The sequence below is a fragment of the Semicossyphus pulcher genome, unplaced genomic scaffold (assembly GCF_022749685.1).
Source record: "Semicossyphus pulcher isolate SPU_LCO1_2020_fin unplaced genomic scaffold, fSemPul1.0.p SCAF_17, whole genome shotgun sequence".
NCBI lineage: Eukaryota > Metazoa > Chordata > Actinopteri > Labriformes > Labridae > Semicossyphus > Semicossyphus pulcher.
Genome location: NW_027211681.1, coordinates 9,899,494 through 9,922,616, shown reverse-complemented (window position 1 = coordinate 9,922,616; position 23,123 = coordinate 9,899,494). Strand labels below are relative to the sequence as shown.

General features: G+C 42.5%; 2 protein-coding genes across 2 annotated transcripts; one reads left to right on the top strand and one right to left on the bottom strand.

Annotated features, from left to right (window-relative positions):
- Nucleotides 1-3,636: 3,636 nt before the first annotated feature.
- On the top strand, nt 3,637-10,708 carry adamtsl7 (ADAMTS-like 7). The gene is made up of 11 exons (XM_069665456.1): nt 3,637-3,774; nt 4,547-4,616; nt 4,735-4,864; nt 7,247-7,323; nt 7,529-7,658; nt 8,362-8,584; nt 8,751-8,924; nt 9,085-9,258; nt 9,385-9,564; nt 10,042-10,186; nt 10,422-10,708. Exons 1-11 carry the CDS (start codon nt 3,637-3,639, stop codon nt 10,574-10,576), a joined length of 1,596 nt encoding a protein of 531 aa, XP_069521557.1. The 3' UTR covers nt 10,577-10,708.
- A 947-nt stretch (nt 10,709-11,655) lies between these two features.
- ptpn9b (protein tyrosine phosphatase non-receptor type 9b) lies at nt 11,656-22,172 on the bottom strand. The gene is made up of 13 exons (XM_069665548.1): nt 22,098-22,172; nt 19,782-19,925; nt 18,411-18,500; nt 18,191-18,315; nt 17,790-17,895; nt 17,555-17,665; nt 16,561-17,462; nt 16,298-16,394; nt 15,515-15,584; nt 15,304-15,382; nt 15,064-15,214; nt 14,650-14,857; nt 11,656-14,364 (listed from the first exon to the last, which is right to left on the bottom strand). Exons 1-13 carry the CDS (start codon nt 22,128-22,130, stop codon nt 14,141-14,143), a joined length of 2,340 nt encoding a protein of 779 aa, XP_069521649.1. The 5' UTR covers nt 22,131-22,172; the 3' UTR covers nt 11,656-14,140.
- Nucleotides 22,173-23,123: the final 951 nt, after the last annotated feature.

The window sequence follows — 23,123 nt, the reverse complement described above, 5'->3', positions numbered from 1 at the left end:
AAAAAGCACATGAATGGCAGGACTTTTTTTGAAAGGTAGTGTTACCTACAAACACACTTTAATGTGCATTAATGAAGAGGAATAAACAGTATGAGGGAATCATTGCGTGTGTTCAAATGCTTGAACTGTTCTGCTTGACCCCAAAGGTATGTGTTTGCAGTAGCTGACCAGAGAGGTGTGTTTTTTCATCTCAGAAGGTGTGTGTGCCTTCACCTGTGCAAATCCTGTAATTAGGAAAAGGTGAGAGGTGAGCTCAGAGGCCACTGGATGCATTTTAACAGACCTGTAATGACTGTGCACAACCACTCTCACTGTCACAGCCTTCTTGTTGGGTTGTTGGATAAAAGCTGCATTTCCCTTTTCGTCACTGTCCTACATCAAATGCATGTACATTGCATAGAGAGAAGTAACAATGCATCATGCTTCAAGGTCTCATAACAGGCCGAAGCAGTCATGCATCAGCCTGTAAAATGTCTGAAAGACATGTTTATCGGGTGTAAATATTACATCCTGACACTTGGCCGACACTGACAGACAGCTGCAGAGGAATTCGAGTGATTGATCGGTGGTCGCCCAGTGTTTCTCATGGTCGTTAGGGAAGGAGTTAGCCATTAGGGAAGTAACCACGGGTTTAGGGACGTCCAGGTGTCTGCGGTATGACAGAACCCCTCATTTGGTTTCAGGGGCAGCTGGCCGGGACGGGACAGAGGGACATCAAACAACCCACAGCTGGAAGAGAAGAGAGGGGAAGGCGAGTGTGAGGAGAGGAGAGAGGGAAAAGGAAAAGGAAAAGAGGAGAGGAGAAAGAAGTGTACAGAATGAGGGAATGTAAGGAAGAGAAATGTTAATGTTAATAATTTCAGAGTTGAGCTAAATGTCTGTTGACTGCATTGTTCATTCTCACTGTCTTTTAGCATTTCATCCTCCTTTCGTCTTCATTTTTCTGTGGTCAGTGTGGCCAGCAAGGACTCTCACACACATTGAATCACTGACAACACAGAGAGACACGCTCTAAAACATATTCTAAATAGTCGCATATGTATGATCCACGGGAAGCACCAGGACTTTTCTAAAGCCTATCAGTATGGGGCTCTTTCATTCCCAAACCTGCATGAGCTCACAACTTTTACTGCACATTAAAACATATTTTCAATGTTCTGTAACATAGTGTGAGCCAGGGTGTTCCCCCCTCTGGGTCCTTTTATAAGATGCAACTCAGGAGAAACGTGTTTCTTCTTACGTGAATACAAAAAATATAAATGGCAGTAATGCTCTGGAGGGCAAGTTCTGTTACAGTCAATGGTTTTAACAGACAGCACGGCCATGGCCAGCCTGCGCTTGGATGAGGGTTTGCCAGCTAAGTTTCAAATAATCAGACTTCAGTACTGAATGAGTTAGGCGTACTCAAGGCCGTTGGCTAAATCCCAGTGTAATAGCACAAAAAGCTGCAAAAGACGAAGACTATGTCATTGCAAAGTAATGTAGTATAAACCTGTATGTTTGAATCTTCATGTGTTGCACAAGGCATACGTTTGTCCTTGCACTGCATGCATGTATGTCAGTATGTTTGTACATGTCACTATTTTACCATAAATGTATGTTAAGGAGCTACTGTGCTACTTCCAGCTCTCTCAGGGAGTCACGGCGTGTGTCTGTAATCAGAAATGACAGCTATTAAAGGAGAAGTTCAGTATTTTTAAACCTGGGCCCGATTTCTTTTTACAAATTTGGGTGTCGAAATGATTCATAGGCACAAAAACTTTTGGAATCGGTCCAGTAGATGGCCTCCACCGTAACCGCGATACAGCTACAATGGCTGCAACATAATCCCTGGGGCAATTGCGCCAGATCAAAGTGCGTCCACTAAAAGTGCTAGTTTTTGCCACTGACAGGCTCAGATTGTTACTCCAGGTGTGAGACAACATTACGGAAATTATTCTTACAAAGATTTTCCTATTTTGTAAGATCCTTTTTGTGTAACCGGAAACAGAAGTCTCGCTCAAGGAGAAGTCTCGCTCTGAAATCTCGAGGGTGGTAAGATGTTACCTGAACAGGGCGGTGGAAATGGGATTTAGACTAGACTGTAGTTCCTGTTTTAAGAATTCCCGGTATTCCCTGACAGACTCCCAGAACGCCCGTGTCATAGCTCAGTGACTGGGTATTCACTGCAGGGAACCGGCGTCTGAGATCTGACTGTTTTCCAGACAGGGTAAATAAAAGCGAATGTAAAAGCATGGATGTTTAGATGCAGGGTTTTGTTTGTGTCACAGGGTAAGTATGCTCCAGTGTGTCAGGTCAAAGGTCACACAGACAGGCAGATGCAGACGGAGGAAGTGATAGTCTGTCATCGTCCCTCTCCTGGAGTCTATCAGCTTCCTTAGAAGACTTCACCAAGTTTTTTCTTTGTTGCTTTCACATTCCCGATCGTTTCACCGTCTATTACGAACATTGCATCATTCTTTTATTGCTTTTTTCACACATATGTGTGTTGTATCTCTTTGTGGCTCTATACACACACTCACACACACACACACACACACACACAATCACTAGCACAATCACAAAGAAACAGAAGTACTTAGATAAGTTGGAAAATTCTCAGCCTTGCTGATTTCACACCCATGTTGTGAACGGCTGCGATGTCGATCAACACGTCTGTGACTCTGACTTATCAGCACAAAACAGGTAGTAATAACATATTAACTCTGCTCGACATGAAAGAGCCAAGCATGCTACATTACACTGAGTGTTAAGAGGGTCCTGAAACATGCAGCCAGGGGAATATATTGCACCCATATGTGTGTTTGAACGCCCCCAAATCATTTATGTCAATACAAATATTACCATAACCTCTCCAGATGAAGCCTTTGGGAGTGTGTCACTGTCGCGGGTTTGATCCCCGGCCAGTGGATTTACTGTCATTTATGAAACGAGCTCATTGTTTCCCGACATGGTGCGCTTGTAATCTGAGTCACAATGAATTTGGCGTCCTTTGGGTGTGAATCACTGATGAAAGGATATTAAATCACTCTGGAGAAGAGCTGCTTTTTTACATGTATTGTGTTCTTTATACAGAGAGACAGGGAGGAAGTGATAAGCTGTGAATATATTTTACATCATTTTTCTATTAAACCAGATCCAGGCCATTCTTTCTGTGGTATTTTTGATTCAGATTTCATTTTTTCCGACATCAGTGATTGAAAAAATAAAAAAGGAATAGCTCAGAACAAGGCAAGCTTTATAAAGTGAAAACAAGAAAAGGGTGGAGAAGTCAGAGCAGAATCAAGAGTGATGTGTGTCCAAAGCTTCACAGGGAGGGTTATTGCTTTTGGATCAGCTGTCGGATACACTTCAGGGGCCTGTTCTCTTGCCATAAACACACTTCATGAGCTGTCACAACATTCAAACCGAGGTGCAAAATACAAGTGACCTCGACTGGAAACAACTTTAAGAAATCAGCCTCTTTAGCTCTCAAACATTTTCTCTTAACATTTCTCCCAAACTTTGTCTTTTATCCCTCCCACCCCTGAAGCCAACCCCACCTCACAGACACACACGCACACTCCCCCACTACACATGTGTGTGTGTGTTTGTATGTGTGTGTGTGTGTTAGTGTCCTCCTCCTTCAGTCTCTCCATGGCTGGATTGTGGCAGCAGCTCGGCTCCCTGTGGCAGGGTCGAGCGCTGGCTCTCCTCCTCTACTTCATCTGTCTTCTCTACCCGCCCTCAGGTGCTCTTCCCTGGGATACCAAAGCCAGCCCGCCCCCTCTGGAGGTAAGATGGGAAAAAATAGAAAAGTAACAGATAGATGTTTCAAGATGTTATTTCATTCTTAAGGCATGCTTTTTGACAGCTTTGTTAGTCGCTTGCATAACCCATATTTTGCTGAGTTATATGCTTACCTTGAAATTTATGAAAGGACATATTTTACTTCTTGAAAGTTGTTCTTATGCAACCTTCATCTAAAATCCATAACCAAAATCAGGCAGTAGGGACAGACCACTGTTTTATATCTGTCCTTAGCTCTCGGGCTATTTGATCAGACACACTACAAGCTTTCAATGTTGAATAAAGCATGAAAAGAGAAGTAAATGCCTGCAAGTAGTGCATGACATACAGAGAACAGAAGAGGTAAACTCCAAACTTGCTGAACAGAGAGTAGAAAAGTAGAGTGGAAAAGTTCCCCAACTCAAACCAACTGTTGGACTGGACCGAGGGAGCTGTGGGATTTCAAACAAGAGAGAGGAAAAGTTAGAGAGTCGGATGTAAGAGTGAAAATAAGCTGAAAAAGAACAGCAATGTGAAACAGCAGAATTAATGATTATGCTGTTGCAACATACGTCTGCGATGGTGGCCCTAAGAGCCTGCACAATGTGCCTGCATGTACGCACGAGGGCACATGCAATACTTTTGGCTTTGGGTGCATTCAAGTGTCTGACTGTGTGTGTGTGTGTGTGTGTGTGTGTGTGTTTGTGTGTGTTGGCAGGGGTTTGAGGTGGTGAAGGGGAATTTCTCTCGCATTTTCCTTCGTGTTGGTTACCATAAGATTGCAGAGATTCCTGCAGGAGCACGTAACATCAGCATACAGGAGACAATAAAGAGCCGAAACTACCTGGGTACGTACACACACACACACACATACATCTAACAAACGTATATATACATATATATATATATATATATATACATTCAAAATAAACACCAGTGATGGTTGAACAAATGGTTTTCCTCCAGCTCTACGGACACAAACTGGTATCTCCATCATCAATGGTAACTGGGTGATTGACAGGCCGGGGTTCTTCACTGCTGTGGGAACACAGCTGACGTACCAACGGCCCAATGAGATCCGCTCTCGCAACGGAGAGTCCATCACTGCACCCGGGCCGCTGACTGAGGACCTACATGTTTATGTAAGATGCTTCTTATTCAACATGTTTTATAGTACATGTCACCATATATAATATATACCCTTCATCTCTCTCTCTGTCCCTCACAGTTAATCTACCAACAACCAGGTCCCAGTGTGAACTATGAATACAGTGTGCCTCTACAAAACACACACCCAACTTCTGAGCCACTCACACCTACTGATATTCCACCCCTATGTGAGTACACACACACACACTATCATGCATGCACGCACAATTAAAGCTTTATTAGAGTGACCCTAAATGACCATGGTGCCATTTTCTCAGACTTAATATTCTGGTTTCCCATCAGGGAGCATAACACATAACAGATGCCTTTGTACAGTACAGATCAGTGTGTGTGTGTGTTTGTATGTTCAGTGCAGATTTTGCTGCAGGGAAATGGTAACACCATTGTGTATCATTTTCAGCAAAATTGTACTCTTAAAAATTTGATTAGGATTTTGATAACATTTGATACAGGAAAGCAGCCAAACTTTGTTCTGGCAAAGAGCTCTTGACCTCACACCAAGACAATAATCCGTCACTAGGGCCAGATTTGATTACACGACCTAATATCTAGCCTGTATTAAAGAGATTTAAAAAATTGCTTGATTTGGGTCTGTTGATGCTGAAAAATTATTTTTTAATAACCAGATATCTCCTAAACTCTCTTTGCGTGTTCTCACAAGTGTTTCTAATTATTATAGGTAATCAGAGCCCTACTAAGGTTTAAGTTAGACAGAGCTATGCAGGGAATTTAACAGATTAACATGCCGGTCATTTTCCTTTGACATCCCGCTTAAGGTTGCTAAAATGCTGTTTTGCTGTCTTACTGCTGTGTTTTCAGTTGTAAGTCGTATAAATGTAGCAAATAAGCTAATTTTAGCATTCGGCCACTATTTGCTAACGTAACTGTTTGCTGGAAGTGGAACATAATCTTTTGAAACTATTGTATGATAAGATAAGAAAAGTGTAGTCGGACTTTATTTTGTATAACCTAAATAACCTATTAGTTACCATCTGACAATCTTTTGTTATCATTTAGCCTAAGCCAGTCCTTGCTAACATTACCTTAGCCAGGAATTTACTCCTTTTGTAACATACAACACTAAGAAAGAGTAATGTTAGCATTCAGCCACTTCTCGCTAATGTAACTGTCAGCTAGGAAATGAGCTAAACTTAACTTATAAAAACAACTTATTTTTATATAACCTTTTAGCTACCATCTGAAAACAGCTTTTGTTACCATTCAACCACCTCCTTGCTAACATTACTGTAGCTAGGAATTTATGCCCTCCGCAACACTAACAAAGAGTAACGTTAGCATTCAGCCAATTCTTGCTAATGTAACTGTAAGCTAGGAAGTGGCTGAATGCTAACATTATCTTTGGAAAGGGTTATATGATAGGCTACGGTAAACACACTTAACTTAAAAAACAACATATTTAATTAGCTACCATCCGACAACAGCCACTGTTAGCATTCAACCAATATCTTGCTAATATTACCGTAGCTAGTAATGCTAAAATTAGCTGTTGTCTGATGGCAGCTTATTGTTGGTAATCAAAAGGATATTTAACCTTGAAATATGGCCAGTTTTCGCTATAATTTGTCTTTTCAGCAGTGTAGCAATCAGGAAATGCTCAAACTGTAATGAATGTCACCGATCGTACAACCAGAAGACATATCACAACTACATTGTACCCAAATTTGAGCTTCTCACCCTGAGCGGGATGCCAGAGGAAAATGGTGTACAAAATGCCACCAGACGTTCGTTATCATTTCCAAGACTTCTCTTTTAATTTATTTATCCAGTATAGTGCCCTCAAAAATGTCAAAAGTTATTCGTCCAAGGCAGAAATGCAGCTTATATAGTGCCAAATCTGACCCAAAAACCCTTGTTAGTTATGACACCAACTGGTATAGATTCAAAGTGTTCACATTAGAAACTATTCAGAATCAATTAGGGAGTAATATATAAATGAACAAGGCATTTTTTGTACACAGCTCACTTGTTAATAGAGATGTCATAGCTAAACGAGTGGAACAAAGCAGAGGTTGTGGGTGTACATGCAGGGTCTTCAACATCATAATATTTCATTAAAAAACGTCATTCCACTCTGTTACTTTTATCTATCCAACATTTCAAATGACTTCACTCCCCCCTCATTTACTTTCCTGTCAAATTAAGGCTCCACTCTAACAACAATCCAATTTCTTGCAGTACAGGAATCAGCCCCGACTAACTCAGGTGAGAAGGGCCACCAAGATGATGTCACCGACAATGACATCATTAAGGAGGGACCCCACCCCAACCAAGTTCCCTCTGACCCCAGCGTGACACCTGACCCTGGGCCAAACTACACCTGGAAAAAAAGTGCGCATGCAGAGTGCAGCACGACATGTGGCACTGGTGAGGAAACACGTAAACAACATTTGCGGAGATTTGGCTCTTTAATTTAGCATGAATGGTATACTTACTTTAATTTTTGTTCATGCAATGAGGCCCTAGATGGATAGTTTCTACCTGTTCTTGTGTCATATTTTTACAAACAAACACGACCATGCTTGCTTAGTCTTTTTCTGTGTGTATTTGTGTGTGTCTGTACACTTGCCAGGCAGGCGTCAGGTGCAGTGGGAGTGTGTTGAGAGGGATTCCCAGGTGACTGTTCCTGCTGACCTCTGTGACCCCGCCCTTCAACCAACAAACAGGGACGAAGAATGTAACACCCAGTCATGTCCTGCATAGTGAGCACACACACACACACACACACACACCTGATGTCTCATACATCAATGCACCACACATACACAGAATGAGACACACATACAAGGACATGATACTCGTTCCACATGTTGCTGTGACTCTCAGGGTGAAGTCTTCATCACTCACACACATTCCAGCCATAAGCCAGTCGTAGTCAATCACACTGACTCACTTTGCTGTGGCTTTAGTTTTTATGTCTTGTGGTAAATACCATTGGGTCTTACAGTGGCCAAGATTTAGCAGGGCGCTAGTGCATTAATTGTACGTTTTGATGTGGATCCCTCAGACATGTCACCCACAGTGTCAGTGATCCTCGACAGCTGTCAGTCTGAATATATAAATGTTTCTTTTGGGAGCACAGCAGCAGCAGATTTTTGCAAAATTCAAACTTCAATAATAACAGAACAATGAGAAACATATGAAGTTGTGCAGCAACAGTTGGCTTATTTTGCCTGTGTCTGTAATGACCTCTTTTGGAGGACACGAAGGGCTTTATAGTGTCCCTTGTAGATGAGGGTCAACTGACCACACAATAATTGTGGTCAAACAAAGACATAGAGCTTGTACAAACTCTGCTTGGGAAAGTCATTGCAAAACTGTAACTGTAACCACATACTTTGCAGTGAATGCTAGCTGTGTGTATTTCATCTGACCTTTTATTTGTCCACTGTGATTGGCTGACAGCTGGGACGTGGGGGAGTGGTCAGAGTGCAGCAGGAAGTGTGGACCCGGCACGCAGCAGCGCCAAGTCATCTGCCGCCAGGTCACCCACATCTACGCCAACGGGACTGAGACCTCGGATACTGTGGCACCAAAGCTATGTGGGCTGTCTGAGATGCCGGTGACCAAGTCTACATGTCAGCTGAAGATCTGTAGCCAGTGGGAGATGCGATCTGAGTGGAGCTCAGTGAGAACAAACACACACACTCATTGATGAATAAACAGCATCAGTTTACAGATGTGAAAGACGTCTTCAGATCTTTGACTTAAAAGGAGTTATATGACAGCGTAAAAATACTGCATTACAAATGTCAAATGTTCAACCTGTCTCTCCCACGCTCTGCGTCACCCAGTGTTCAGTGCCATGTGGGGTGGGCCAGCGCAGCAGGGAGGTGGTGTGTGTGAGCAACCAGGGGGATGTGGAGGAAGATGAGGAGTGTAACATGAACCTGAGGCCAGACACACTACAGAACTGTGACATGGGAGCCTGTGCTCGCAGCTGGTTCACCTCCCTCTGGAGCCAACGGGTAACAAACACGCTATTTTTATTTATGTTTGTTTATGTGTGTGTAAGTGGGTGTAAGGACAATGGGACACAATACAGGGGGGAGGGGTGTAATCAGGTTTAAAATCTTGTTCACAAGTTTATTTATGTGTGCATGTGTGTGTGTGTGTGTTATTCCCCAGTGCTCAGCAGACTGTGGTCAAGGAAATCGAACCCGGGCAACAGTGTGTCTGGTAGATCATGTGACTGATCTCCCGCTGGGTAGCTGTGAAGGGGAACGCCCACCAGAAGTGACAACATGTGACTCAGGCCCCTGCCAGAACCACCTTGAGTGGTACACAGGGCCCTGGAGTCAGGTAATTTACACACACACACACACACACACACACACACACACACACACACTATGAAATCATTAACCGTTTTAAGTCTGACCTTACCTGTGTGTATGTGCGTCTGTCTTTGTGTGCTTGTGTGTGAAGTGTTCTGCAGAGTGTGGAAATGGCACACAGACCCGGAGTGTGGCTTGTATTTTTAATGACAATGGTGTCATGGAGGTTGTGGACCAGTTAAAATGTTCCAGTCTGTCTCAGCCAATCACAGCTCAGGTCTGCAGACTGAAGCCATGTGGTGTCCAGTGGTATGTCACAGAGTGGAGCACAGTAAGTGTCCCAAAGTCAGTCCTTCTACCAACTAACCACCACAAACACGCGTGTCTTTGTGAGCCCAGGTTGGTTGATATCATTCTCTGATATCTCTGCCTCCAGCGTGATACAATAAAATACACAATATTTTAATCTCTGTTTCTCTATGGACTTGAAAAGTATTGTCATTTTAAATTTAAAAAGATTTAGCTTATAAAAATGAGCTAATATCAACTTGAGGTCTTTTTTACAAGCTTTATTCTGCAGCTTAAAAATTAGGCGTGGAGGCAGACACCTCAGAGCATCACAGCACCTAAAACAGGAAAATAATTTGTGTCAATTGATCCTTTAAAGATGGTTCAGGTATTGTTTTTCTAAAGGTCAAAGGTATGTCATGAGCTGTGACAACTAAAGGATGTCAACATTCAGTCCTGAGATTACATTATATATAAAATGAACGTTAACGAACGTTCGGTCTCTGCTCTATCACCCCAGTGTTCACGCTCCTGCAACGGCGGCTACCGAGTGCGAGAGGTGCGTTGTCTTGCTGACAACATTGCCCCAAGCGAGCGCTGTGACCCCAGTTTGACCCCAGAGAGCCGAGAGGAGTGCAACAACCAACCATGTGAACCTGAGATAAGTAAGTCTGATGGGTAGTGTTGTAATAGGCCTTAAAACACTGTGTGGGAGAATTTGAATTTTTCATTCAACCCAGGAGACAGCTGTGTTTGGATGAATATTACTTAAGCCCAAACATGTTCCTAAACCTAACCAAGTAGGTTTGGGGTTTTAACTTTAACAAAAAAAAAAAAACTGACTTGCTTCTCCAGTTTTTCTCAGTTTTTTCTTACTTGTATCTTTTATTTCCTTCACAGATCCATCATGCAGTGACCAGTACCATAACTGTGTGGTGGTGGTTCAAGCCCGTCTCTGCATTTACCAGTACTACAGAAGCGTCTGCTGCGCCTCCTGCTCTCAATCCCAGAAAACATACCCCGAATCATTTCAAAAGAACTTTATCCACAGGTGATGATGACACAGATTCTGTCAGGTCACCTTCACATAACTTCACGTCCCACTACAATCGAAAATAGCACTGTGGATACAACAGATGATTAATGCACCGGTTTAAAGTGTGTTTCATTCTCAGTGTAACTTTAAAATGGGCCAGCCACATTTGGTGATGTACTTGTGTATTTATTCTGAATAAATGGTATATAACTTCTGGTACTCGGCCCGTGTTTGAGGTGTTATTACAAATGTTGGAGACAAAATTTAATATCTGGATGTTGACATATTTGATGTCTCCCCTAGGTTACTACTATTTCAGAATGTTTAAAAGTTAGAAAATGACTTAATACACAAATAATCACTAATAAGAATGCGAGACGGAAATATCCGCAATGAGAAATTCATCAGAGGCCCAATCCCAATCTCCACCCTAAAGCCTGAGCACTGAACCCTCACGGACTTTAATGACATCAGGCGTGCAGTGCGTGCGTTCATGAGGGTTTGAGAACTGTATAAAAATCAGGAATGGGACACGCTATCATGAAATCACGCGTTGCCTGGAAGCAAGATGCAGCATTAAATACTTAGGGGAAAAAATGACCTCCAGCATGTATTTGTGTGTCTTGCAATATAGTGTTTACTATCAAAAGTCAAAAAGTCATTATCTTTAATCCTTTGTGAATATTTAACAGTTGTTTAACCATTTAGTTTTTTTTGTTCAAACTTTATTGAGTACTACTTCAGTCTTTGAACATTTGCTTGCATTGAGACGGGGGGGGCTGGACAATCGCGTTTGTTTACGTCACCGAGTTGGCTATGAACTCTGGGTAACTACCATAGGAAAGTCTGCAGACGTGCAGACTCACGGAAAGTCCGCAATTTGGCGTTGAAAAGTCTGCATCAGAGCCCTCACGCACTTGGTGATTTGACAGTGAGACAACACTAAGCACTTACTGGGAAAACGCCTAAAAGTCAGTGAGTCAGTGAGTGTGGAGATTGGGACTTCGCCACATTCATCATCGTCTCAATAAAAAGTACATTAACATTCAAGCAAAACACCACCCAATCCAGTGAAGAAGAGATCACATCAGCTTCGTACTCATTCAAGATAGTAATACCATTGCTTTAATGGGACAGCCGGGCTGACAGCATGTAAAAGGCCATAATCACAAGAACTTAAAGCACATGAACATTAAATGAACACCAATGACAAATGCACGTTGCATTCTCAGTTTCTCATAAAACATATTAGAAGTCACATGGGGACCAAGACTCTTTTACAAACACACTCTCCCACTTTGTAGCTATACAGAATCTTGAGTAACGTTCCCGAGGTGCTCCCGAGTCTCTCTGTGTCAGTGGATGCAAGGCTGCACTGGTAGGTCCATGCTAGTAGGCTGTTGAGGATGTGTGATAGGACAGAAATCTTTAGGGTGAGCCTGGGCCTTTGGCATTGAGGGATGCAGGGTCCACATTCACCAACAATATCCCTGTCTGTCTTGAGTAAAATTGCTCGGACACCGTTACCCCGAAAACATTCAAGGCTCACTTTCCATGCTGATAAACCTTAACTCATTCTAAATATATATCATTTTTCATCATAGACAACAAGCTGGGGTTTTGTGAACACAAATGGCAGCCACTTGTCTTTTTTGCTTTTTTTTTCTCTTGATAGTTCTTTTTTGCTTTGTCCTTGGCGTTAGGTACCAGACAGTAAGACGTTAATGTATTTGTTACTGAAGGGTTTAACAGTAAGCTCTCAAAAAAACCAAAATCGTTAGCTTCCCCAAACCCCCCCTCCCCCAACCCACACATTGTCCTTGAACTGAACAATCACCATTTACACAAGTCAGTTTCTGAAAATACAATGGCAAGTGACATTTTCCACCAAAGTTTCATTGTGAACAACAAAAAATATATTTCACTCCCCGTGTGATTTGTTCAGCTTATCAAATGCAATAACTGGTTTGTTTTCTTCGTATCATCGTACCAACATTCACTGATTTCAGTATTGTAGAAGTTTTACAAAGACATAAATATAGTAGGTTACAATACAGTAAAAAATACAAAATAAAGTCGATATAGTTCTTTTTCTTAAATGATAATTTACCAGAGGCAAACTCAGAAACAGATCTTTGACACTAGGCAAAAACACTAGAATTACCCCCTGAGGTCAAATGATAAAAGAATAGCCATGTCTCAAACCAGAGCTTAGTCCCAGGTAACCCACTACTCTTATGTTATTCAGAAGTAGTGAACTATGTGCAGGACTGTAGGCAAAATGTGGGTGTCCTGTGTGACACATAGTCAATGTGTACTATTCAAGTGCACTGGTTTGGGTGTTATTACTACACTAGCGAGACGTTAAGCTAAGGAATACTTGAAGGCACAATTATCTGAGGCAGAACAAGCCCCAGGAATCAAACACAACAGTTGTGGTATCGAGGGGGAAAAAGGGAGAGAACAAAAGGGGAAAGAGTTACAGTTTCAGGTATGGTTTAGGTCTGAGAACGACGAGGCAGTGAATCAAGTTAAGGCCAAACTACTTAAGATTGTCCAATCAGAACGCTCCGACAGTAAAGATGATGTTAGACCTGACAAATCAAAACAGATTTGCAAAACGATATCAGTTCAGAAGTCTTTCTAGATTTTGTCATAGCCTGGCTCGCTACATAGATATTTCTTGTCATGGTTAAGTCAATTACATTAAACAAGGCTTTTTTTTGCTCGTAATCCAGAGGTTGTTATTATGCACAATAATGTATAAATGTATGTTACAAGAATATACATGGGCTTCAGTCTATATAATATCTCAGTAAGGAGTACATCCAAGCATTCAGGGTGAGGACTTTGGCTTTGAAAAGTTAGTCTACATATGCACAAATATGAAACACACGTAGAAAATGCACCATAGAAAAAAAATGACATGGAAAATAAAGAAAAAAAAAAACAAATGGACTAATGGCTCACACACTTCTCTACTGTCACTTTCGACCATTTGCTCACGCAGAACCATTTTCTCTCAAACAAAAACACTACAAATTATATCTTCAAGTTTTGCCCTTTCACTCCCTTCACATTTGATCTGCGTTCACAGACTTGTTCAGGGTCGAAAAGGAACAAGAAATTAAAAAAAAAAAAACGGAACGAAGACGGGGGTTCGGAGGGCTTCAAGGGGCAAAGTTCAAGTTTGTCATTCCTCATGTGCAAGTCAATATAAAAATGCTACAACTCGTACAACTCTCTCGTCAACAAGACAGGTTCAGGGCAGGCCAAGTCCCCCTGTAGTTTGCTAAATAAAAAGGGGCTCGGATATTGGCAGGACAGCTTGCTCAAATAGTGACGAAATGCACAGTCTCCACTCCCTGTATTATTTTTTGTGTCTCCAGGTCTTCACCTCCTCCGGCTTTCTACTCATGTAAAGGAAGAGCGACTGTGGGAGACTGCATCATTACATCAAGAGCCAAACACATCTTCTCTCTTCTCTCTTATGGCAGAAGAGTCACCTCCCTCCTCACTCTTGTTCCTATGACTTCAGCTTAGGTTGGCTATCCATTTGTTTTTCTATCCCGCCGCGTGTCTCTCACTCGCTGTCGGTCTCCAGGTCCGAGTCGGACCACTGCACTGGGCTCAGTTTGCCATTGCGCTGGGCATACTCGATCACTGCCGTGTAACAGAAGTAGTACTGGTCCCAGGTCTGGATGCTGAAAGCCCTTTGTGCACGCATCCGCCGCACCGTCTGACGCACGTTCACTGTGCCGATGTCCTCCAGCCGGGACAGGCAGATGTCCAGTGTACAGAACGTGCCTTGTCAGGAAGCAGGTAGGAGAGCAGAGATGGAGAAGGAGTTACTTCAAAACACCTTCTTTATGACTGCTTGTGTGAAGATAAAATTGAACATTTTCAAATATTTGTTTGTCTGGATAGAAAAATGTATTGTGTAGCAAAATGTTTATAAAACCAGGGCAGGCCAAGACAAAGCCTAATAATTCAAAGGACTGACGTCTTAGTATAAACACAGAGGTCCAAAAAACTGGCCACAAAACGTATTGCAAAAGCAAGTTTGAACCCTGTAACACTCCGTGTGTTTACCTGTTCGCCCAATGCCGGCACTGCAGTGCACAATTACAGGGGGGCCCCCAGGAGGCCCCGTCCAGCTGGCGCCCAGGCTCTGGACTGCAGCCATCCTCCTCTGAAGTACATGTTCACGGAAGTCTAACATGGCTGAAGCCCTTTTGGGCACCCCGAAGTCCGGCCAGCTTACATAGAGGTAGTGACACACCTCCCGTCTCTCTCCAGACTGAGGGAAGGCCACAGAGGTGAATAGACGCACAGAGCAAGACATCAGACCTCTTTTGGGCTAACGTGTAACTATAAGGGGCCTATATCCATTACATATATATAGACATAGACATAAGCATGCTCAATATCTATAGTCATCACTGTTTATTACTTAATTAACAGACTTATTTTGACAAGTACTGATGTAATCCATGTGTGACTTACTTGTGTGTTGTAAAGTTCAAGATGGGAGAGTTTGAAGTCCTGAAACGCCTGGATGTGTGTGTTCCTGACCAAGAAGTGTCCGTGCTGCTCCGTCCTGCCCTCCTCAAGAGGCCAGTACTGACCACACTTGACACGGCCACGTTCCACCACCCTGAGCGGAATTACACATCATACATACACCGTTTACATAACTCTAACAAACAAGGGACTTTAAAAGGATATCAATGAAAGGTGTCTCACCTGGTGGTCATGACAATGATAAGTACCATCTGTTCCCAAACCATGCGCCAGAAGTCGCCGAACGTTTTTGGCAGAGGACCTGAGGAACACAAAAGTCTGTGAGGTCAGAGTAACACCAAACTTGATATTCTAAGAGGGACTAAAGAGGAGGAATAAAGGACTAAAAATAATGTAAGAAGTAGGACCAAAGTTTGTATCAACAGCTGCTCACCCTGAGTTGCGATGTAGGCGTTGCCCCTCTTGTACCCGTCCATGAAACTGGCATTAATGTAATCTGATGTCTGAAACAAAGAGCAGAGAAGAGGTATGATTAACTGCTCAGTGTTAGGATCTACTGCCTCCTGTGGGAGGACACTGAACATTACCGTTGATAGAACAGGTTCAGCAAATGTTCTGACTCCTCTGTGAAGTCAAATATTTTGGCCAGACATAAATCTAATGAAAATGCTAATAAATACAATAAATTATGAATCCACAGGAGATTCAGTCAGTCTTTGCTTTCTTCACTTAACGAGATTCATTCAGTTTCCAATATCAACTTTTGTTTAACGGCCATTATTTTGTCTGACGGACTTTGTATCCAGGGGTTCTGGCCATTATTAGCATCCATTACCATAACTTTGAACTCCTTTTACAAAAATAAGACACATGTTGCCAAATTCCAGTCCTTTTTTTATGCATGAGATACTGTCAAACATTCCAGTTTCAATCACACATATCAGATAGAGTAGACAGGGATAGGTGAAAACAGCACGAAGAACAGACACACCAATGTTCGTCTTGAAATCTAGTTAACTGTCATTACATTATACAAGAAGAAACCTTCATGCACTTAGGAGAAAATAGAACAGTGGATTAATCTGGATAAAATACAATTAAATTTAGCAAAAATTCATAAAATAATATCTTAAACAACCTTTTCTAGAAGAATTATGGATGACTTTTTCATAGATAATTCAAACCAGATAAAGAGAGAACTGGTTTGATCAGTTACCTCGTCCTCGTCATCACAGAGCTGGCAGAGTCGCACTCGTGAGTGATCCAGGCAGAGAACATCACTGTACCTGTTCTTTATCTGATTGGACAGTTTTCTGTAAACAAAGAGAGGTAAACGTGACGGACAGAAACAGAGGGCTGATGCGTTATCTGGCACGTTATCACCTTCATACAGACAGACTGAAAATGCGGACCTGACTAGCAGAGACAGAAGCACACAGAAATGAAGAGCAGCACAATGGATAAAGTATATTTTCTTACTTGGAGTAGTCGAAGGTGCCTGCAGGCGGCTCCTTGCGGATCTCCTCGTACTCCTGATAGATCCCCTTCTTCTTCTTCCTCTTCACATGCTCCACCAGCTCATGCACCGTCATGCCTCCCTGCTCAGGCATGTGAACAGACTCCTCCACGCAGTGGTCCTCATCATCAGGACCCCACGACGAAGACAAGGGCGGGGACTGGGAGCAAGGCTGGTGAGGGGGGCGGGGCAAAGATTTCTGAGGCAAGGGAGGAACTCCTTCCTCTTCGTCCCCTTCCTCCTCACCCTCTTCCTTCACACCCTCATTCTGGGCAGAGTCTTTAGCTTCGTCGTCCACCGCATCCCCATCACCTAACTGGGACTGTGGTGTGTCAGGGGGTGTGTCAGACTGAGGAGGGGCTTGGCGGCCACGACCGTTCATGTTAGCATTGGGGCTGGAGCCGCTAACAGCCACGTTAGCCCCGCTCACTGCTGACCCGTTCCAGTGTTGGTGGTTCCCCTGCGGCCTGTTTGCAGCAGGCTGCGGGCTCTGCTGGTACTGTCCCGGGCCTCGAGTCCTGCCCTCCACCACGCCGCAGTGGTTGTGTGGGTTAGCATTGCTATCATCGTAGCAGTTAGAGTTAGCCACGGCTAGCTCAGAACCTAACTGCGTGTTTATATGTGTGTGGGACAGTGCAGCGCCTGCGCTCGTGTTGCTGCATTCTAGGCTGTAGGAGCGCAGCAGGCTTCCCACGCAGTCGTGTGTGTCGTGTTCTTGTGTGTCGCCCTGAACAGTGTTTGTATGTGTGTTAACACAAGACTGGATCCAAGCAACGTGGCTGTACTGGGATGTCCCACCCAGGTGTTCAGGAAGGGAAGAGACTGGGATGTGACTGGCCAATTCATGAGCCTTCACCGTGCACACCTGGTGATGGAGGAGTCAGAGAGCATGATTCAAAGGACGAATTATAGCTAAACCTTGTTTACATAAAGCCTAAAGAAGACTATCACACATACCCTTTCTCTCAGCTTCTCGCGCACAAATAGGCGGAGAACAGCAAACGGTGCTCGAAACCAAAGAGGCGATGACACAATGAAGACACATTTTAAACGGGCTGGAAATGCCCCCTTGGAAACACAAACATCGGAGACAGAGCAATAACAAGGATTATAATTTAGACAGACAGTTTTGCCACCTAACACTTGAAAGCAGACAGATCAGAGAGGAACAGAGGATGTCCCTTATATTTACCTTGAGCAAATTGAGGATCTTGACACAGAGCTCATAGTCAAAATTACCATAGCTGGAGTTGGTCATGTCGTAGATAAATATGAGCCCATCTTTTTGAGTTTGCAAACTGAGGAGAAAGAATACAATTTTCAAAATAAAAGCAGAGGCGGAGGGTTAAGAGCTGCTTACGTATAAACGATTTTGAAAATATTCATAAGTTGTTTGGTTTTCGGTTCAGGTCCTTGCAGAAAATGACACAAGGTGGCCAAATCTTTCTATGGACTGCTACTTCCCTTGCTTCTAATGAGCAGCAAGTGAAGTCAAAATTAGAATAGGAAGAAAAAATCTGGAATAATAAAAGGAAAGAGAAGAGTAATGACAAAATTATATGTGTGTGTATGCACAAGGTGTTAGAACCTCACTTCTCTATGGCTTTGTCCAGCTGATAGATGATGGCCTGCAGCACAGCTTTGTGAGTGGTGACGTCTGGCCGATGGAGGCGTGCTGTGAAGAGGGCTAGGGCAGCACCTTTTGCATCACGGCCAGGCTGGTAGGAAAATTAGAGGATAACTATAAAAACCCATCCAGACCTATGAGTACGTATATAAATTCAGCCAAGTATACGATTACTTCCACACTCACCAGAACTGTAAATTTGCCACTCAGCAGCTCGGAGCGTAGGGGGTCCTCGTCAGGATTGATATTGATGATGCCCTCTTTTATTCTTGTGTTCTATTTTTGATAAAAGATGGTAGAGACAGGAGAGAAAAAAACAAAGTCAGCTAAAAGAGCATGAAAGCATAAAAAACCCTACCTACATTGGATTTAATTGTCAAGTGCTGATGTTTATATCATGATATTTCAATTAGGGCCGGACAATAAAAGGATCTCGATACGGATAAAGATTTTGTCTATAATGATGATAAGATAACCTTCAGACAATTTTCCCATCAATCACAGCCTACCTCTGCTGATATTCTGGGTCCAGGTTGTAACCAAGGAACACTAAAAGCTGAGTTGTGTTAGAGGCAGAGTGGCTCAAAGCTTTGTCTGTCTTAAGAGCGTCCAAGAGACACTGATTTTCTTTTGGGGGTAATTACTTAATAAAACAAAAGAACACAACTTTAAAAATGTGCTAGAAAATGTAAGCTTATATATGCGTACTTAATTCTTATGTTTAACATATGAATTTTTTCGCCAGGCTTCCATCAATATCAGAAGACTCTTTAACCTGGCAGCATTATTCACTTATACATTTGTGATCAATGAGATCATTTTCCATTCTTTTCCATTTTGCTCAGCTCTAAGGGGACAAGAAAATTGGAGCAGGTTCCAACGATGTGATTTGAGCAGACACCAGGGGGGACAATAACCCTGAAGACGTAGCAACACTACGAAGTGCATCCTCGAAAAAACTTTCAAAAGGGAGCATTTGTTGCTGGAAGTAGTGGGTGTTAAATACATTATGTCCACTTTATGTTTTACAAAGCAGCGGCACCCTGCATTTCTGTGTTGCTTGAGAGCATCGTTATTTAGAGCTGAAAAACAGGCTATGACCCGTGTGCCGCTCGGAGAGCTGTCAACATATCATTTGGGGTCCTCAGTCAGATATGAACACTTAACAACAGTTGTCTTTATAACTATAGGGTGCCTACAATGTAACTGTCAAAGGCATATTCAAATTTCAAGACTTCTTAATAAAGTATATCACGGATTAAATTTTAGTAATAACTTTGAACTAAATGTATTTTTTTTGGTCTTACGTAAAAGTTAGTCTAACAGACCATTAGAGGACCTGAACATGAGGTTGCATCCAATGGTCTTATTGGTAGACTTTCAAGTTTATATTGTTACAACACCATTCAAGCCTTAAGGAATTGTTCACAATTCTATTCACATGCAATGTATTGAAAGGGTCAGGTCAGATGAATCTCTTGCCCAGATTCCTTCAGCCTTCACTTGACCCTGTGGTCAGTGTTCTCCGTTTTGTCCTAGATCAAAGCACAGCGGTACCTTGTATGCTTGGAAGAGGTCGATGGCTCTGGTGACGTCGAACTTGCGTGCCATAAGAAACTTTACAGCTGTCGGTTGGGAGACGAGCCCAGCACTGTGAGGCTGCTCCCTGCTGCGCACCTCACTCAGGAACTCCTCCACAGCCTGGAGAAACATGAGAGAGGAGATGGAAGAAAAAGGTAAAATAACCAGAGGAGAGGCTGATAAAAGTTTATCACGAGTTTGAAATTAAGGGAGTACTGCAATAGAGTGACAAAGACAAGATTGAGGTAACAACCAACATGATAAGGAAAAGGCTGCTAGCCCCCTCAGTTTTGTAGTTCTGTTCCTGCCAAAGTGAATATGATGTGTGATACAGATGGCAGCAGCCGGCTTTGCACCTGGAAGATGCTCTGGATGAGAGCACTCATTTGCCAGCAGACAACAATCAGCCTGTTTTTGCCTAAGCAAGCTGCATCTGTCCTCCTAATATGTAAGCAGCACAGGGAGAGGCTATGAATGGGTACAACAGTTTAACCCATCAGATGGATAGAAGATTTGAATCGACTCTCTCAGGATAAGGACGAGGACACCAGAGGTCAAGAGAAAAACTACTGGGTTCCCTTATTAAAATGTAATAAACAGCAACTCTGCTCTTTTTTACTTTTTTTTTTTTACTTTTAACTAAACTTATTTTAATTGTTATATTCTTACTATATTAATGTGTCTTATTTATGCCAAAGTGTGTTATTGCAGGGGCTTGTGTTACAGCTTTGCATTTTACTGCCAAACTGTATGAGCATGTGACAATAAAGATCTTTAATCTTGGATTGACAGATAGATGGTGGTGGACAGCGGTGCAGTGCTTAGCGCTGCTGCCTCACAGCTAGAAGGTTCTTGGTTCGAATCCCGGTTAGGACATAGGGGGCCTTTCAGTGGTGAGTTTGCGTGTTCTCGTCATGCATGCGTGGGTTCTCTGCCTTCCTCCCACAGTCCAAAGACATGCTTGTTAGGTTCATTAGTGACTATAAATTGCCCGTGGGTGTGAATGTGAGTGTAAAAGGTTGTCTGTCTGTATATGTCTACGCTGTGATTGACTGGTGATCAGTCCAGGGTGTACCCCACCTCTTGCCCAATGACAGCTGGGATTGGCGGTGGTGGTAACCTAGATATTGAACATTACGAATTTTCTATATAATTCACCTGTTGCCTTATTTGCAGCAACAGTGTTGTTTTGCCATATTTTCTTATATTCATCATAGCTCGAAACTCTAAAATCTTATGTGTGTTAAAGAAGTAAAGTAATACATCACACAGCCCCTTTTATGGAAAAACGCAGAGAATCTCGAGAAGAAAACCGCTGTTAAGAAAGAAAGACGATAACCACGGGCATTATACCCATCACCACCACACAGAGATAGCCTGGCAATGTTCAACTTGCTTTGAAGCGCAACCCTCTCTGCTATTTCAGCAGATCAAGAGTGACCTGTAACTTCGTGTACTGAGCAGTTAACCTTGTGAATGCTTGATGGAAATCCAAACTGCAGCCTTCAAGTGAAGATTTCATCATAATATCTGACATTTGATATTTGCTATCAATGTTAGGCCCACCCCTTTTACTAGAAAGCGATGGCAATAACAATGCTAGGAACCGGAGGATCGCTTCTGTGAATCCTCGACCGTAAATCTGAAGCAGGACCCAGCTAGAGATGTAGCTCACAGCAAAAAGGAATCATGATTTTTGCTTGTCCCAACAGTGTCATGGTTCGTGACAACAAACAACACTTAAAGAATGGAAGGTTTGGTCGTTTTAAACCGACATATTGGGCCCAACATGATTTTTTACGTGTAGCAGGATAGCGGTTGAGGAAATTCCCTGCAAGTCAACAATAGCATTTGCCAGCGGCTAGCTTACATGTGGCAGCTGGACGGCTAACGGTAGGGTAAAAGACACGAGAAGCCACGTTATGGTGAAAATCACAGGTGACGAAGTGTTATTAGTCTACATTACAGACGTGAACATATCCATGTAGTCCATGTAAACCTGGGTTATCAAGAGAGCGAGTATTTGAGACACACAACCGGCTAAGTGTTCCTTACTACTAGCAAACGCCATCATGCTAACACACATGCTAACTGCTGTCAGTCACACCGGAGTCAGTAGACTCTTGAGGGTGCGAGCGGGCCAGGACTGTTTACTAGATCACACCGTTTAGAGAGACGATAACCGGGACAAAATATATGAAAAAAACCGCCGGTTGGAGAAACTAAAGGTGACATGTAAACACTCCAAATATAACGGATAGATGAGGGAAAAATCGGTTAAGAGAGCCTTACCAGCTGCTCCTGAGTTGTCAGGGCTTCCGCCATCTTGAAGCCTCCGCAACGTCGAAGCGGGCGCGCCCACCAGCCGCTCGCTCACGCCCTACTCCCCGAGACACAGACCGAGGCCCCGCCCATGTGTATTCGCTGTACCACAGACAGTTCAGAAACATATTTTCTGAATGTACTTTACTTTTGAAGATTCAGCCATGAATATTATCTATGAATGTTACCATTTACAGTTCATACAGTATACAGTATGCAGTAAAGTACAATAATACACGGTCAGTATATTTGGCCACAAAGATCTTCAAGAAAATCTTCCAATCTTCCATTTTCTTGACTTACAATTTAATTCACATGTTTTAGCACAGAGAGTTTATATGCGCCATTATTCAAAACGTTAATATTGACATCCTACACATTAAGCAATCGACAGTTTGATCATTTTAAAGTTTAGGAGCTTATGCAATTTGTTTCAATTTATAAAGCCAATACACTTTTAATGATCACAATAACAATACACAATTTAGATTTTTTTCCACATTACTATCAGGTGCTATTGTCAATATTTACAGTTTCATCCTCGTATGCATACGGACATGGAATATGGGTCCAAAGTGAACAGCGCAAGTGAATTATAATTCTTAATATCTTTCATAGATTTCTTCCAAAAAGTTTTTTAATCCAAAAAGGCCCATTACTGTTATTTGATTTTATTTTTGTATACAAAACATTTTTGTGTCACTAAACTTAAAATGCACAACATGGTTAAAAAAGATCACCCACGCAATTTTTTGAAATTATCATGACTGTCATGACATGTGTGACTTACTCCTCAAAGTATAGATTATATGCACACACATCATTTTGTACATTTGTATGATTTCAAAGATGAGGTGGAGACGTAACTGGCACTTAAGTAGTGTTTGTTTGTTTGTCTGTTTGTTTGTTTTTTCTTTTTTGAAATGGGTCGTCAGGGTACAGAGGTAGTTTGCCCTCTGTTAAGTCAGGAGTGAATATATTAAATATTAATTGCTT